Here is a 14,752-nt window from a genome sequence, read left to right as displayed (position 1 = left end):
GTTGTAATGCCTTCCCTGTCTTTCAATTGGCCAGAAAAGCGCGCTAACGTCTCAGACAGGAAACTGAAAGTAACCCGAACATCGCGTGGTACTCGTTAAGAGTAACGAGCATCCCGAACACGCTAATATTCGCCCTAGCATCAAGCTCGGACGAGTACGTTCGCTCATCTCTAGTACTGAAGTTTCCATAGACTTGTGCAGTTACCCACGATTTTTTTTCGTGCGCCTATTCTGTGCTAAAACCACGCCTGTGTGAATGAGGCCTCAGAGAGAAAATGTGTCAGTGAGGAAACGACTGTTCGGTGCCAGATGACATCGTGTATACAAATGGCTTCATGGACACATTTCCATTCTAAACCTTTTGCAGAAACTTATTCCATCCTTCAGCCGAAGCGAGATAACACAGGGAGATTACATTGTATTCTGCTGACTGCCCATGTGAGAACAAAGCAGCTGTGTGCAGAGCCCAGCCCACATGCTGGGCTCTGCAAACAGCTACTGCAGGCCCTTTTACATGCAAATGCAGCTGATAAAGTGTTAATGGGCGTTTAGTGTCCATTAACACTTTATGCAAAATGATCGCTAACATTTTCAATCTTTCAATTGTTTGAAAGATTATCTTTGCATGTTAAAGGGCCTTTAGGCTATCCCATCGGCTTATGAGATCCCTTACCTAGTGAAAGTCAACTTCTAATCTCATTAAGGGGTTGTAGAGGTCTCTTTCACTTTTTGCATGAGTTACTACAGACACAGGTTGAGGAGTGCAAGTTGCAGACTAGTTTTTCATGGGCTCCTGGGGTCTGTCAGGTCCCAATCATCAAATTTTAGGGAATTAAGAGCGATAGGGGAGGCACTCTGAGGCAGAGGAGTTACTTAGGGGGCAGCATGTTAAGATTCAAAAAAATGCCATCCATTGCGTTCTAAGAGTTCGTTTTCTTGATATTGCTATTTATTTTTTATTATTTTCCCACCAGGATTTGCTGACTACTAGTACATATGGTACATATTGCCACCACTGCACATCAAACTTGGGTTGATGAAATTGTGTTGCCCACCTGTGGAGGAGTTGGTGACCGGGTCGGCAGTGGCAATGCATTCATTGCTCCCCTCCAGACCGCGGCGGCAACCCACACATAATTAAAAGGCGAAAAATATGAAGTACGTGACGCCATTCCTTTTACTACTTCCGTTTTCTCTTTCTTTGCTCTGTATTTCTTCTATCTATTTCTTCCTTCGGCTATTAATTCCTCTCTTCACTATATTACTTTATGCATATAAACTCTTTCTCTTCTTTTGCTGCTTTTCTCCTGGATTCTTTTTCCTCTTCTTTCTTGTCTGTATAAGTTATCTCTTATGCTTTTTTTCTCTGTCTTTTCAATGCAAACTTTGTTTTGTCCTCACACCTCCGCTTCTCACTGCACGGTCTTTGCTTCTGTTCACTTCACTAGCTTGTTCTGCACTGAGTTTCCACTTCCACTTCCTCTGTTCTAACTTAATTCCCTCAGCCAATCAGTGAGGACGGGCTATTCCCCAATCATAAAACAGCTATCTCCTGTTACCTGGCTATCCCTTACAATAGAGTGTGAGTTACCAGACAGAATAGGCATGGAAAGTAAACATTTACCATCCTTAAAGGGGTTGTCCGGCCACACAGTGTAAAAACTTGTATTTAAATAGAAAAATTTCCCCCGCGCTCCTGGGTTCCAGCAGAACTATTTAAATACAAGTTTTTGCATAAACAGCCAGTCACGGCTGTCAACCCCAAAGACGCTCTCCGGTGATCTGGATTCGGGACTCCAGGGAAGCTACAAGCAAACTCGGATATAAGGTGCCGGTCAATCTCCCGAACAGGAGGTTTGGCCGTGCACCAGGTGAGTACAAAAAAAGCATCTCACATTTTCTTTGAAATCGTTTTGTGCGAGTAAGGCGCTGATTCCTGTTTGTTTTACACACAGTGTAAAAATTTTTTATAAAAATGCTGCTTCCCTATCAGTAAGCATGGTAACACACAGCATACAGGGGCTCATACCGGCAGGCAGATCAGCTGGTATGTCAGTTTATTACTTTAGAATCTGATGTTCAATGCAGCTTTCAAAGATGGCGCCTCTGTGCTGCCTTCCCACAATGCTCTGCGCTCTCCCTCTTCTGTGTGCGCGCTCCCGATGGCAGCAAGAGGCATGAAAAGGCTCCCTCCTAGCCCCGCCCACGACACACCGATGACACGCCCCCTTTATTGAGCTGATCCACAGTCTTTCCCCGCCCCCTGCTGTACACTGTACTTAGAGGGGGCGTGGCGAGGGGAGACTGTCTGTTATACACTCATGGTTCTGGATAAAATCCTACCATGAGAGTAAACAGCAGTACCGTGGAAAGTGAATGAAGAGGGGCGGGGGAGAGCTGAGAGAGAACTCTCCTGCAGCCCCCACCCCCCGACAGCGATGATTTGTCAGCACCCCGACCAGTTGTCAGCACCCCGGCAGCGACCGGTTGTAAGCACTGGTTGTCAGCACCCTGACCCCGACTGGTTGTCAGCACCCCTCCCCCGGCGGCGACTGGTTGTCAGCACCCCTCCCCCGGCGATGACTGGTTGTCAGCACCCCAACCCTACTATAATGTGACAGCACCCCCTGCCCTCCCCCCCCACCCTGCTAAAGTAAAGTAAAACAAAACATTTCCCCCCACACACACATGCCCCCACAATGCCCCCCTACACATGACCCCCCCCCCACAGTGCACTCTCCCACAGTGCCCCCCAATGATCCCCCCTACAGTGCCCACAGAAGTGATCTCCACAGTACCCCTACACATGCCCCCCCAGTGTCACCCCTACAGTGCCCTCCAAAATAGCCCCCTTCACATGCCCCCCCATTACCCCCATCCACAGCATCCCTCCACAGTCCCCCCTACAGTGCCCACACACAGTGCCCTCCACATTACCCCCCACATATGCCCCCACAGTGCTCTCCAAAGTAGCCCCCCTCCACAGTGCCCTCCACAGTATCCCCCTACACATGCCCCCCCCCCCACAGTCCCCAATCCACAGCGTCCCTATACAGTGCCCCCCCCACAGTGCCCGCTCCGCAGTCCCCTCCCCCTACAGTGTCCATACACAAGTACACCAACAGCACCCCCTGCCCCTACCCCCCTACAAGTACAGTGACGCCTATATATAGATAACACAGGACCCACCATTCACAACAGACACAGCTCACCTCCTCCCCTCCCTGCACAGGCAGGATTACACCGTGTGTGATAAATTACTGTGACAGCCCCCCGGCCAACCCCCCCCCCCCCCCAGCACGGCAAATTACTGTCACAGCCCCCCTCCCACCCCACGCAACAAATTACTGTGACAACCCCCCTCTTCACCCGGCGACAACTCTATGTGACAGACCTCCCCCTACCCCCACCCCAACAGCTACAAATGTATGTGACAGCACACTCCACAGCGACAAGTCTATGTGACAGCACATCCCACCGTGACAAGTCTATGTGACAGCACCTCGACCCCCGGCAAGAAGTCTATGTGACAGCACACTCCACCGCGACAAGTCTATGTGACAGCACACTCCACAGCGACAAGTCTATGTGACAGCACACCCCACCGCGACAAGTCTATGTGACAGCACACCCCACCGCGACAAGTCTATGTGACAGCAAACCCCACCGCGACAAGTCTATGTGACAGCACCTCGACCCCCGGCAAGAAGTCTATGTGACAGCACACTCCACCGCGACAAGTCTATGTGACAGCACACCCCACAGTGACAAGTCTATGTGACAGCACATCCCACCGTGACAAGTCTATGTGACAGCACATCCCACCGTGACAAGTCTATGTGACAGCACACTCCACAGCGACAAGTCTATGTGACAGCACACTCCACAGCGACAAGTCTATGTGACAGCACACCCCACAGCGACAAGTCTATGTGACAGCACATCCCACCGTGACAAGTCTATGTGACAGGACACTCCACAGCGACAAGTCTATGTGACAGCACCTCGACCCCCGGCAAGAAGTCTATGTGACAGCACACTCCACCGCGACAAGTCTATGTGACAGCACACCCCACCGCGACAAGTCTATGTGACAGCACACTCCACAGCGACAAGTCTATGTGACAGCACCTCGACCCCCGGCAAGAAGTCTATGTGACAGCACACTCCACCGCGACAAGTCTATGTGACAGCACATCCCACCGTGACAAGTCTATGTGACAGCACACTCCACAGCGACAAGTCTATGTGACAGCACACTCCACAGTGACAAGTCTATGTGACAGCACACTCCACAGCGACAAGTCTATGTGACAGCACACCCCACAGCGACAAGTCTATGTGACAGCACATCCCACCGTGACAAGTCTATGTGACAGGACACTCCACAGCGACAAGTCTATGTGACAGCACCTTGACCCCCGGCAAGAAGTCTATGTGACAGCACACTCCACCGCGACAAGTCTATGTGACAGCACACCTCACCGCGACAAGTCTATGTAACAGCACACCCCACCATGACAACTCTGTGACAACGCCCGCCGCCCCCGACTAATGACAGCTCAGCACCCACAATCCCCCCCCCGACTAGTGACAGCTCAGCACCTGCACCCCCCCCCCCTCTAGTGACTGCTTACACCCGCACCCCCCCCCCCCCACGACTACTGACAGCCTGCCACGCCACTCCCCCCCTCCCCTCAGAATCTTACCTTTGAGCTGATGATCCAGCGGCCGCGCATCCCCTGCAGGCAGACCAGAGCTTCCTGAAGCAGTGCACGATCCCGGCAGCAGAAGTTCTACTGTGCATGCGCGGAGCAGAAGAAGAGCGTCCCCATCCTGTCAAGACCTGGAGCCGGCCCGACAAGAAGAGGAGAAGACTTGTCGTTGTAGGACAACAGGAGAAGCAACACAGGGGGGGGGGGGGCACCCCTAAAGGTAAGTGATTAACTTCTGTTTGCCTAATTTACAATGTATATTACAAAGTGCATTGTATTGGGCAAACAGAAGTGATGACATGAATTCTTTATGGCCGGACAACCCCTTTAAAGCCGTATACACACGTATCAGTATTGCCTTCTGTATCGGGACACTACAAAACACTTTGTAAGGACATTAAAGAGGAATAGAGGGTGTTTCGGCTACAAATGCAGAACATTTCCTGTGGTGAACATGGAGAAGCTAAAAGCAGGTAGATTTGATGGACCACAAATCCAGGAACTCCTAAAGACCGGCGTCTCCAAGACTCAGCGGATGATGTTGAGGGCGGTCGTTGTTTTGTAGGGTTGTAAAGCATTTCCTTGGGAACTATAGGGCCGTGAACTCCGGTGAACTTGTGCAGAATACACTCTGCTCTTAGGAGTAACATGGTCATCAAATTACGGGACCTGAACATATTTTTACAAGTTTTGCTTGTGTGGAAATTCTACAGCATTTACAGCCCATGTGATAATCCCCCCATATTCTGTGCTGTATAGGACTGCAATCATCTCATTATCATCACAGGCAGGATTACAAAGAAAGGCGACGCCTATATATAGATAACATACAATTCATCATTCACAATAAGTTATGTCACAGCTCACCTCCTCCCACTCCCTGTACTATGAACTCTGCACAGGTTAGAACAGGGGTGCATAACTCCAGTCCTCAGGGACCCCCAACAGGTCATGTTTTCAGGATTTCCTCAATACTGTACAGGTGATGTAATTATTGTCGGTCCTCAGACATTGCGACAGGTGCTCTTACTATAGGATCTCCTGAAAACATGACCTGTTGGGGGTCCCTGAGGACTGGAGTTGTGCACTCCTCAGTTAGAGCATGCCAAGGGAAGTTTCACATAGAAGTCAATGGGTCAGCTCGTGTCCAATGTGTAAATGACCCATGAGTCTGCTGTAAAGCATATCCCTGTAGCAAAGACAAGATGGCCGCCCTAATAGTCATGTACAGACAACAGAATAAGAAAATATATATAATTTTTTTTTATTCTGTTGTCTGTACATGACTATAATGGTGTGTGTGGGGGGGGGGGGGGTCTTGCTGGAGCTACTGTCAACAACATTTAGAGAGATGCTTTAGGGTGACACAATTGACAGAGAGTGTTGTGGGCATGCAGGGATGGGGAGGAGGTGAGCTGTGACCATCACCTGCATGTGGTGGATCCTGTGTGATCTGTATATAGGTGTCACCTCTCAGTGCAATCCCTGCTGTAATGATAATGAGATGACAGCTGACAAGTTCTCTACCAGGCAGTTTCAGACCATTATTAGGGCTTATTCACCTGAATGCATTTGCATTGCATATTACGCATACAAAATTTGCGCACACCGTACGCAGCGAATAGAAGCCATTCATTTCAATGGGTTCATTCTCATGAGCATATTTTGCGTTTGTGGAAAAAAAAAAAAAAAAAAAGCAGCACAATTTATTTTAGTGCATATTCAGCATAAAATTGCACATATTAAACTCCATCGCCCATTGAAAACCATAGGAACGGTTGGTGGGTTTTTTTGCACACACGCACGCAAAAACGAAACTCCCAATGCACAAAGAGGCAGTGCAAAGGCGAAGACCGCCTTAGTCTTAGGCTGGGTTCACGCGGGGCGGATTTGCCGCAGAAATTCTGTGCGGAATTTTGCCGCAGCAAATCCGCATGCGGCCGCTAATCCCAGGATTAGCCAGCCATGTGGATGAGATTTCTCAAAAATCTCGTCCACGCGGGACGGCAAATCCGCTGCGGCTAATCCGGCAAAAACCGCCGCGGCGGCGCGGATTTGTCGACCTCAGCATGTCCATTTTTTTTTTCCGCTGCGGCCGCGCTCTCCTCTATGGGAACGCCGGCCGCAGCGGGAGAGTGAGCGGCTGGGCCGCTTCAAAACCGTTGCGGCCAAACCGCGACATTTCCGTCCGGAATTTGCCCCGTGTGACCGTGGCCTTAGGGTGACTACCCACTACAGTTTTTTTTCACTGCGAAATTCGCATCGTTATTTTTTTCTGCAGGGTCTATGGGACTTGTAATGTTAAAATCGCGCAAAATTGCGATTTCGTGGTAAATTGTGATTTTGCGCGATCGCGATTTTAACATTACAAGTCCCATAAACCCTGCAGAAAAAATAACGATGCGAATTTCGCAGTGAAAAAAAAAACTGTAGTAGGTAGTCACCCTTAGTGGTCACTGTGAGAACTGCAGGATTTTTAGCATTTTTTTAAAAATATAGTCTGTAACCTAAATATACGAGAGAAAAAAAAATCACCAAAAATTCTTTAAAAATGTTTAATATAAAGATAAAGACTTGATTTATACAAGACATCTCTTCTGATGACAAATAGGAAAAAAATATATACAGATTCACCAGAATTTAGCCTGATTTTTAACACCTAACTTTCTGCGCCATAGTTTATTTACATTCTTAATTATTGTCTATTATAGTAAAATAACACTTTAAAGACCCAAACTGGGGTGTAAAAAGATATTAACGGACCTTATAACAAAATCAGAACAACCGAAGCCTCAAAAACTATAAAATATAAAACTTTTTGTATTTTTTATTTTTGCTGAAAAAAAGCAAGCTATTGCACGTGGGGGGCGGGGCTTAGTATAAATATAAGGCTGTATTCAGGTAACCCTATATTTGGGCACGGGAATATAGCCTGAAGGACTAAATTGTGAAAAAAAGTGCAATAGTGCAATCAATAATACAATTAATAACAGATTCTAGTCTAGATCTATAGTTTACAGACTGTTAAGAACTAAGTTGAGATCTTCATCCCAGTCTGACCCGTACTCGGTGGATCTGTCGCTAACTCCAGAATCTGATATGGGAGACCTTTGCTTGCCAATCTGCATGGCTGACATGCGCAAAGGAATATGAGCAGGAATAGCATTGCGTCTGCTACAGAAATCTGCTGTGGAGACCTGGGTAGGTTGGATAGTTCCATTCATCTCACATGGGATGGTCTTGTTGGCTTGGAAACCCGTATAGTCCATGGCATTGTTGTTTGGCATTTGGATATCCATATTTTGGCTACTGAAACCCATAACAGGGGCCATATTGCTGTGGTGGTTCCCCATTGAGATGTTAGAGGATATATTCTGGTGGTGGACTGTAGGTGAGGCTTGCTTCATGAGTATGGTCTGTCTAGACACCGGAAATGAGTATTGAGGATATCCTATGTAATCTGCACTTTGGTTACACGGGTCTTGCTCCATGTGCTCGATCGGTTCCATCTGCTGCTGGGGAGAACCCATTGGTTGATGGTGGACCATGGAAAAATGAGGAGCAGATGTTGGAGAATACGAGTACTTGTCTTCTAAGAAACCTGAAAAATGTCCTCCTGCAGAATGGTGGGGGGTAGACTTGACTCCCTTTCGTCTGGCCTTAGCTCTTCTGTTCTGGAACCAGACCTGTAGGTCAAGGAAATGTCCATTAAGTGCAATATATATCATAAGTCGTCATGGCCATATATTTGAATTCAAGACCCAGAGGATAACACCCCCCCCCCCCCCCCCCAAAAAAAAAATAATAATTAGGCAGTATGGGGGAAATATGGAGTTCTACAAATGCTTCAAGGTTCACCTTGGCCATGTCATGTCACCAGCCTTTGGATCAATATGATATCATAACATAATTAACTTTATCGTAAAGGAGCCCTAATGAAGGTCTGCTTCTAAGAATAAGACTCTTATTCTTACAGTGACCCTTTGAGCAGGTGAATGGTTTAGAAATTTGCATACAGGATGGACTGTTGATAGTATTTGGAGAACGTGTCAAGGAAAATTAGGTGGACAGATAAAGATACTTTGATAAAAGTGGCAGTGGAAGATAGGAATGACAATTCTATAGAATACATGTATGAACATAGAAGGACTGGTGACCGTATGGATGATTTTGAGAAGAAGGTGATATAAGACAAGACCTCACCTGGATCCTGGACTCTGGTAGGAGCATTTGTTTAGCCAGCTGTTCTCTATGATGGATATCCGGATACATGTTAGTCTTGAAGTATCTCTCTAGTGTATCCAATTGGCCCGGATTGTAGACTGTTCTTTTCCGCCGTTGGCACACTGCCACCACTGATGTTCGTGGAGGGCTGCTCATTTTACTGGATTGAGCAGGTCTGTGGTCACCTTCAGAGACCGGGGAGGTGACATTTCCTACAAAAGACATTACAATATTGATTAAGTATTGGTATATAATATACATATACGACAACCGAAGAAAAAAAGAATTAGTGATCCACCAAGAGAACCTTGAGAGGGCAGCCAGCCACTTACCTTGTGTAGAAGGTTGCAGATAGTCCTTCTGTTGTGTTTGAGCCACTGTCAATCCCACGTGAGAAGTCTGTTGGTCAGGTAATCCCGGTTCATTAGGACTGGTTGAGTAAAGGAAATGTCCAGATTCTTGGCTGTATTCAGCCATCGTTAAAGGGCAAGCTGAGCTGTCTTGGCTACCAAAGAGTAGAGGAGTCTAGAGAGCTCTGTGGATAGTATCTGAGGTCCATCATCTCTTATAGCAGCTTTTATGGGTGGTTCCAATGATCAAAGTGCCCAGGTGTGACAAAGCCCAGGAGGCGTGAAAAAGATAGAAGAGGTCTGCATGCTAGGTAGACAGCATTGAGATACACTGGCTATTCTGTCCTGCTGGGGTGACTAAAGGACAAGGAAGACTCAATCAACATTTCAACCTTACAGTTACCAAAAAAGGTAAGTTTCCTGTCTGGCAAACCAGGAAGTCCACCCACACATCCAGCACTGGGATATCTTACTCTTCTGCATCTCATTACTGAGTATTAAAATGCAGAAAGATTCAGTGACCAATAGATAAACGGAGTGGGGGAGACCGCCATAGACAGACCGACGGACAGACCTTGTGAATAGACACCGTAGACGCCCCTCTTGTTTGGGGCAATCATTGCTGACTATTGTAATGTGTTTGCAGCCAAAGCATGTGACCGATGGAAACCCATTCCTGAGCGCCGCTCAATGAGCAGATTTCCATTTGTTAGGGCGGCTTCACACGTCCGTAAGTATGAATGCGCACGCTTCAGCGCAAATTATACAGTGCTATGAACAAAGTAGATTTGCACACGTATTGGCGCATTTTAATGTACTTTTAGTGGACGCAGCGTATTGCGCATCCTAATAAACAACTATGGGGCCCTTAGATGCGCACATGCGCAAAAAATAGAGCAACTTTAATCTTTTTGCGCACGTGAGAAATGCGCACACGAAATAAGGAGATGTGAACGAACCCATTGAAATCAATAGGTTGTATTCTCTGCGTATTGTGCACCCATGTGAAGCCACCCTTTCCCTGGCGAGGGTCATGATAAAATAGCAGAACGTGCGTTGGTTTGGATCGGCGCTGACCTATGTCAATTGATGGATCTGCCTGTTCTACATATATACCTTTATTACTATAAGCAGGGCCGGCGCTGTGTAGGTGCGGCCCCAGAGCCGCGTTTTGCCTACTTCAGCTTGGGCTTGGCAAGCATACAGCATGTTTACCCAGGGCGCAAGGTGCCCCCAAAGCACAGTGGGCATTAGCATTTGCGATGGTTTGCCTGGTGGTGATCCTGGCATGGACGACTATCGTAAGAATAGGACAAGTAATAAGAATTCTTAGGCCGAATGCACACAGCGAGTCGGATTCCGCATGCGGGATCCAACGCTGTGCCCGGACGGTGACCCCCGCGTACCTGTGCTGCGGATCGCCCGGCTGGCGCGCTATATGTGCAGTACAGATTATGCCACGCTGTCGCTAGGTGATGACACAGATTTTGTGGCCCGTCTACAGTGTCAGCTGCCGACCGCTGCGGATCGGACGCTGTCATTGACTTCAATGGAAGCCGTCTGTACAGAATCCGTGCCGAAATAGAACATGCTGCGATTTTCCTTCCACAAGCGGAAATTTGCAATTGATTCATAGACAGGGAAAACCGATCTTCAATAACATGTTTATGGGGTGTATTCGCTGCGGAACCCGGAGGAGAACATGAAGACAAAATCAGACATAACATACAGTAACCAATACGGGTGAGGGCCCTCGTCACAAGAGCTTACATAGACGAGCAAATGGGGAACACGAGTTTACACTGTACAAATATGGGGTGTATGGGGGAAAATACTGCTGGATGGAGGATATTGGAGGGGTAAATGGAGAAAAGATAGACTATGGAATGTGATCGGAATTTGGGGCCCTTTTCCACTGACCGTAATCCTTCAGATTCTTGCTGGATCGCGGGAATGTGAGCGATAATCATTCGTGTAAATGCTTGCAGCGACTGAAGAACGAATGACAGTTTGTTCGTCCTTCAGTTTCTGCAGCCATAGAAGTAAGACGGCCCCTGTGAACAGGCAGTCCACACTGCGGATACGCAGCAAATACCATCCGTAGCACGCTATGGGATATCGACTCGCTCGCGGAAACCAATTGCAGTGGAGGAAAAATTGCAGCATGATCTATTTTTGTGGGGATTCCATGCAGATGGCTTATATTGAAGTCAGTGGAAGTCGTCCACCCCGCGGCCCGTTCACAATCTACATCGTGGACCTAGCGACGGCACAGGAAAAATAAACATTAAAAAATTTTAAAACTTCACTCCGCATGTCTGACGGCGGCTCGCCACGGCCCTCCGCTGTGCAGAAAAAGAAGAGAAATGACAGACACCCAGGGTCACCGTTCATATTCCCGAATCCAGCAGAAAACTGGTTATCATTCAGTGTAAACGGGCACCGACTGAACAAGCGAGAATTCGTTTGCTTCTTGTTCGTCATCCAGTTTTTGCAGAGAGTTGTACGCCGGATCGGCCAATAAACAGGCAGGCCATCATTTATGTAAGACTGCCTGTTTATTGTGAATGGGGGCGGCGGGCCGGATAGATCCCCGTCCGGCTCTATCTCCATTCACTAGTGATGCTCATTCCTGTTTAATAGTTGTATCACTGGGACGACCAGTCTTGCATCCGCGCCTGACAGGTTGTACCGTGTAAAAGGGCCCTTAGTCTATGATTGTTAGCAGAGTGGAGAGCGGGGGTAGGGTGGTAGACAGAGATGAGGGAGGAGATACAGGGAGGTGCAGCACTGTGGAGAGCTTTATGGATGAGAGTGATGAGTATAAATTGTATTCTGTAATGGATGGGGAACCACTACAGTGACTGGCACAGGGTAGGGACATCGGTGAAGTGAATGGCACAGGGTGAAGGCATCGGTGTAGTGATTGGCATAAGGTGGGGGCATTGGTGTAGTGGCTGGCACAGGGTGGAGACATCGGTGTAGTGACTGTTACAGGGTGGAGACATCGGTGTAGTGACTGGTACAGGGTGGAGACATCGGTGTAGTGACTGGCACAGGGTGAAGGCATCGGTGTAGTGACTGGCATACGGTGGGGACATTGGTGTAGTGGCTGGCACATGGTGGAGGCATCGGAGTAGTGACTGGCACAGGGTGGGGGCATCGGAGTAGTGACTGGCACAGGGTGGGGGCAGGGGCGTAACTATAGAGGATGCAGGGGATGCGATTGCACCCGGGCCCAGGAGCCTTAGGGGGCCCATAAGGCCTCTCTTCTCCATATAGGAAATCCAGTACTATGAATAAAGCATTATAGTTGGGGGCCCCGTTCCAGGTTTTGCATTGGGGCCCAGGAGCTTCAAGTTGCGCCTCTCAGTGGGGGCATCGGTGTAGTGACTGACACAGGGTGGAGGCATCAGTGTAGTGACTGGCACAGGGTGAAGGCATCTGTGCAGTGACTGGCATAGGGTGCAGGCATAGATATAGTGACTGGTACAGGGTGAGGGCATCTGTGCAGTGACTGGCATAGGGTGCAGGCATACATATAGTGACTGGTACAGGGTGAGGGCATCTGTGCAGTGACTGGCATAGGGTGCAGGCATACATATAGTGACTGGTACAGAGTGAGGGCATCTGTGCAGTGACTGGCATAGGGTGGAGGTGTAGTGACTGGCACAGATGCAGGCACAGAGGTAGTGACTGGCACAGGGTGCAAGCATCAGTGTAGGGACTGGCACATTGTGGAGGCATTGGTATAGTGACGGGCACAGGCTGTGGATCATTAAGTTTCTGTTTCCTGTTTTGGGCAGGAAAATCAATGGGAAGAAAATGGATCCATTTTTTTTCCATTTTATTTTAGTTTCTCTCTCCAATAACAGAGCAGAGACATAGAATCTCTGAGCGGGGCTCTAGCGTAGATGTGAACGCAGCCACAGGCTAACTTCACACGGGCGAGCACGATATCGGGCTGTGAGTCCCGGCCAGAGGCGTAACTTGAAGCTCCTGGGCCCCAATGCAAAACCTGTAACCGGGCCCCCAACTATAATGCTTTACTCATAGTACTGGGCTCCCTATATGGAGAAGAGAGGCCTTATGGGGCCCTTAAGGCTCCTGGGCCCGGGTGCAACCGCATCCCCTGCACCCTCTATAGTTACGCCCCTGGTCCCGGCTCAATTTCGTGCTCGCCAACATGCTATTTCTCCAAAGATGTGAGGCATTTTTGCTTGGCATCACTTCGCGGAGCGCTGCTGCCACCCACCCCATTGAAAACAATGCGAGAGCACGCACGAAGATACAACGTTCCACGATTTGCTTTCCTCATCGCGATGAGCATCACATGTTAATATTTGTACAAGTCTTGCATAATGTTCCGTGTGAAGCCGGCATTACAAAATTTTTTTGTTTTTTTTTTTACATTTTTCTCGTAATGCCTCTTATTTGTCATTTCTCGTGGATTATTGGTTTTATACCTTTTTCTGTCTGGCGGTCAGGGGACACATTCGTTGGCCTATTCGCAGCCCCCATAGGGCCTGGGACTGCAGTCTGGCTTATGTGTATCCCGGCCCCGGCTGCTATTTGATGTGATCATATCCTCTGTGCAGGTTCCTGTGATGGAGGAGGGGCAGCGCTTTGCTAATGGCCTTTATCTTGTCCCAACAACAGGGAGGAGGTAGTAAGTGTGACCATCCTGTCTGACTTCCAGGCCTGAGCCTCAGACAGACGCTTCCCTTCCTTTACTTGGAGGAGGTGGAATGTGGATTCCGACTGGAAGCTGCTTCACAAGTCCGCTATCTGCACATCAGAGCGGGCGTTACAGGTGCGACACCTGCGCATCGCCTCCATCACTGCTGATATATGTAACATAATGTAACAGTGTAAGGCTGGGTTCACACGGGGCGGATCCCCGACGGAAATGTCGCGGTTTTGCCGCAGCAAAAACCGCGACATTTCCGCCGGGAGAACCGCCGCGGAAAAAGCCGCGGCGGCTTTGAAGCGGCCCGGCTGCTCGCTCTTCCGCTGCGGCCGGCGCTCCCATAGAGTAGAGCACGGCCACAGCGGAAAAAAAATAGACATGCTGCGTTCGGCAAATCCGCGCCGCAGCAGCTGCTTCTGCCGGCTTAGCCGCAGCAGATTTGCCGTCCCGTGTGAACGAGATTTCTGAGAAATCTCGTCCACATGGCGGGCTAATCCCTGGATTAGCGGCCGCATGCGGATTTGCCGCGGCAAAATTCGGCCCGGAATTTCCGCGGCAAATCCGCCCCGTGTGACCCCAGCCTAAAATAGAAGTGGACATAACACAATATACACTGACGGCCCCTTTATTACCCCCATCTAGTAGCGTTGGACTCTTTTGGCCTTCAGATCTGTAGCAATGCCTAACATAGACTCCACTCAGTGATGACTTCGTTCTGCAGGAATATCGGCCCCTGTGGACAAGAAGCTTCTTGTAGTTGCTGCAGATTAGAT

General features: G+C 48.7%; 1 protein-coding gene across 1 annotated transcript; it reads right to left on the bottom strand.

The window, feature by feature from the left end:
- Nucleotides 1-7,729: 7,729 nt before the first annotated feature.
- On the bottom strand, nt 7,730-9,416 carry MIXL1 (Mix paired-like homeobox). Its single transcript, XM_066594804.1, has 3 exons — nt 9,272-9,416; nt 8,919-9,151; nt 7,730-8,401 (listed from the first exon to the last, which is right to left on the bottom strand). The coding sequence occupies exons 1-3, from the start codon at nt 9,414-9,416 to the stop codon at nt 7,730-7,732; spliced, it is 1,050 nt and encodes a 349-aa protein (XP_066450901.1).
- Nucleotides 9,417-14,752: the final 5,336 nt, after the last annotated feature.

This window comes from Eleutherodactylus coqui, chromosome 3 (genome assembly GCF_035609145.1).
Source record: "Eleutherodactylus coqui strain aEleCoq1 chromosome 3, aEleCoq1.hap1, whole genome shotgun sequence".
Taxonomy (NCBI): domain Eukaryota; kingdom Metazoa; phylum Chordata; class Amphibia; order Anura; family Eleutherodactylidae; genus Eleutherodactylus; species Eleutherodactylus coqui.
This window is presented reverse-complemented; position numbering and strand designations above follow the sequence as displayed.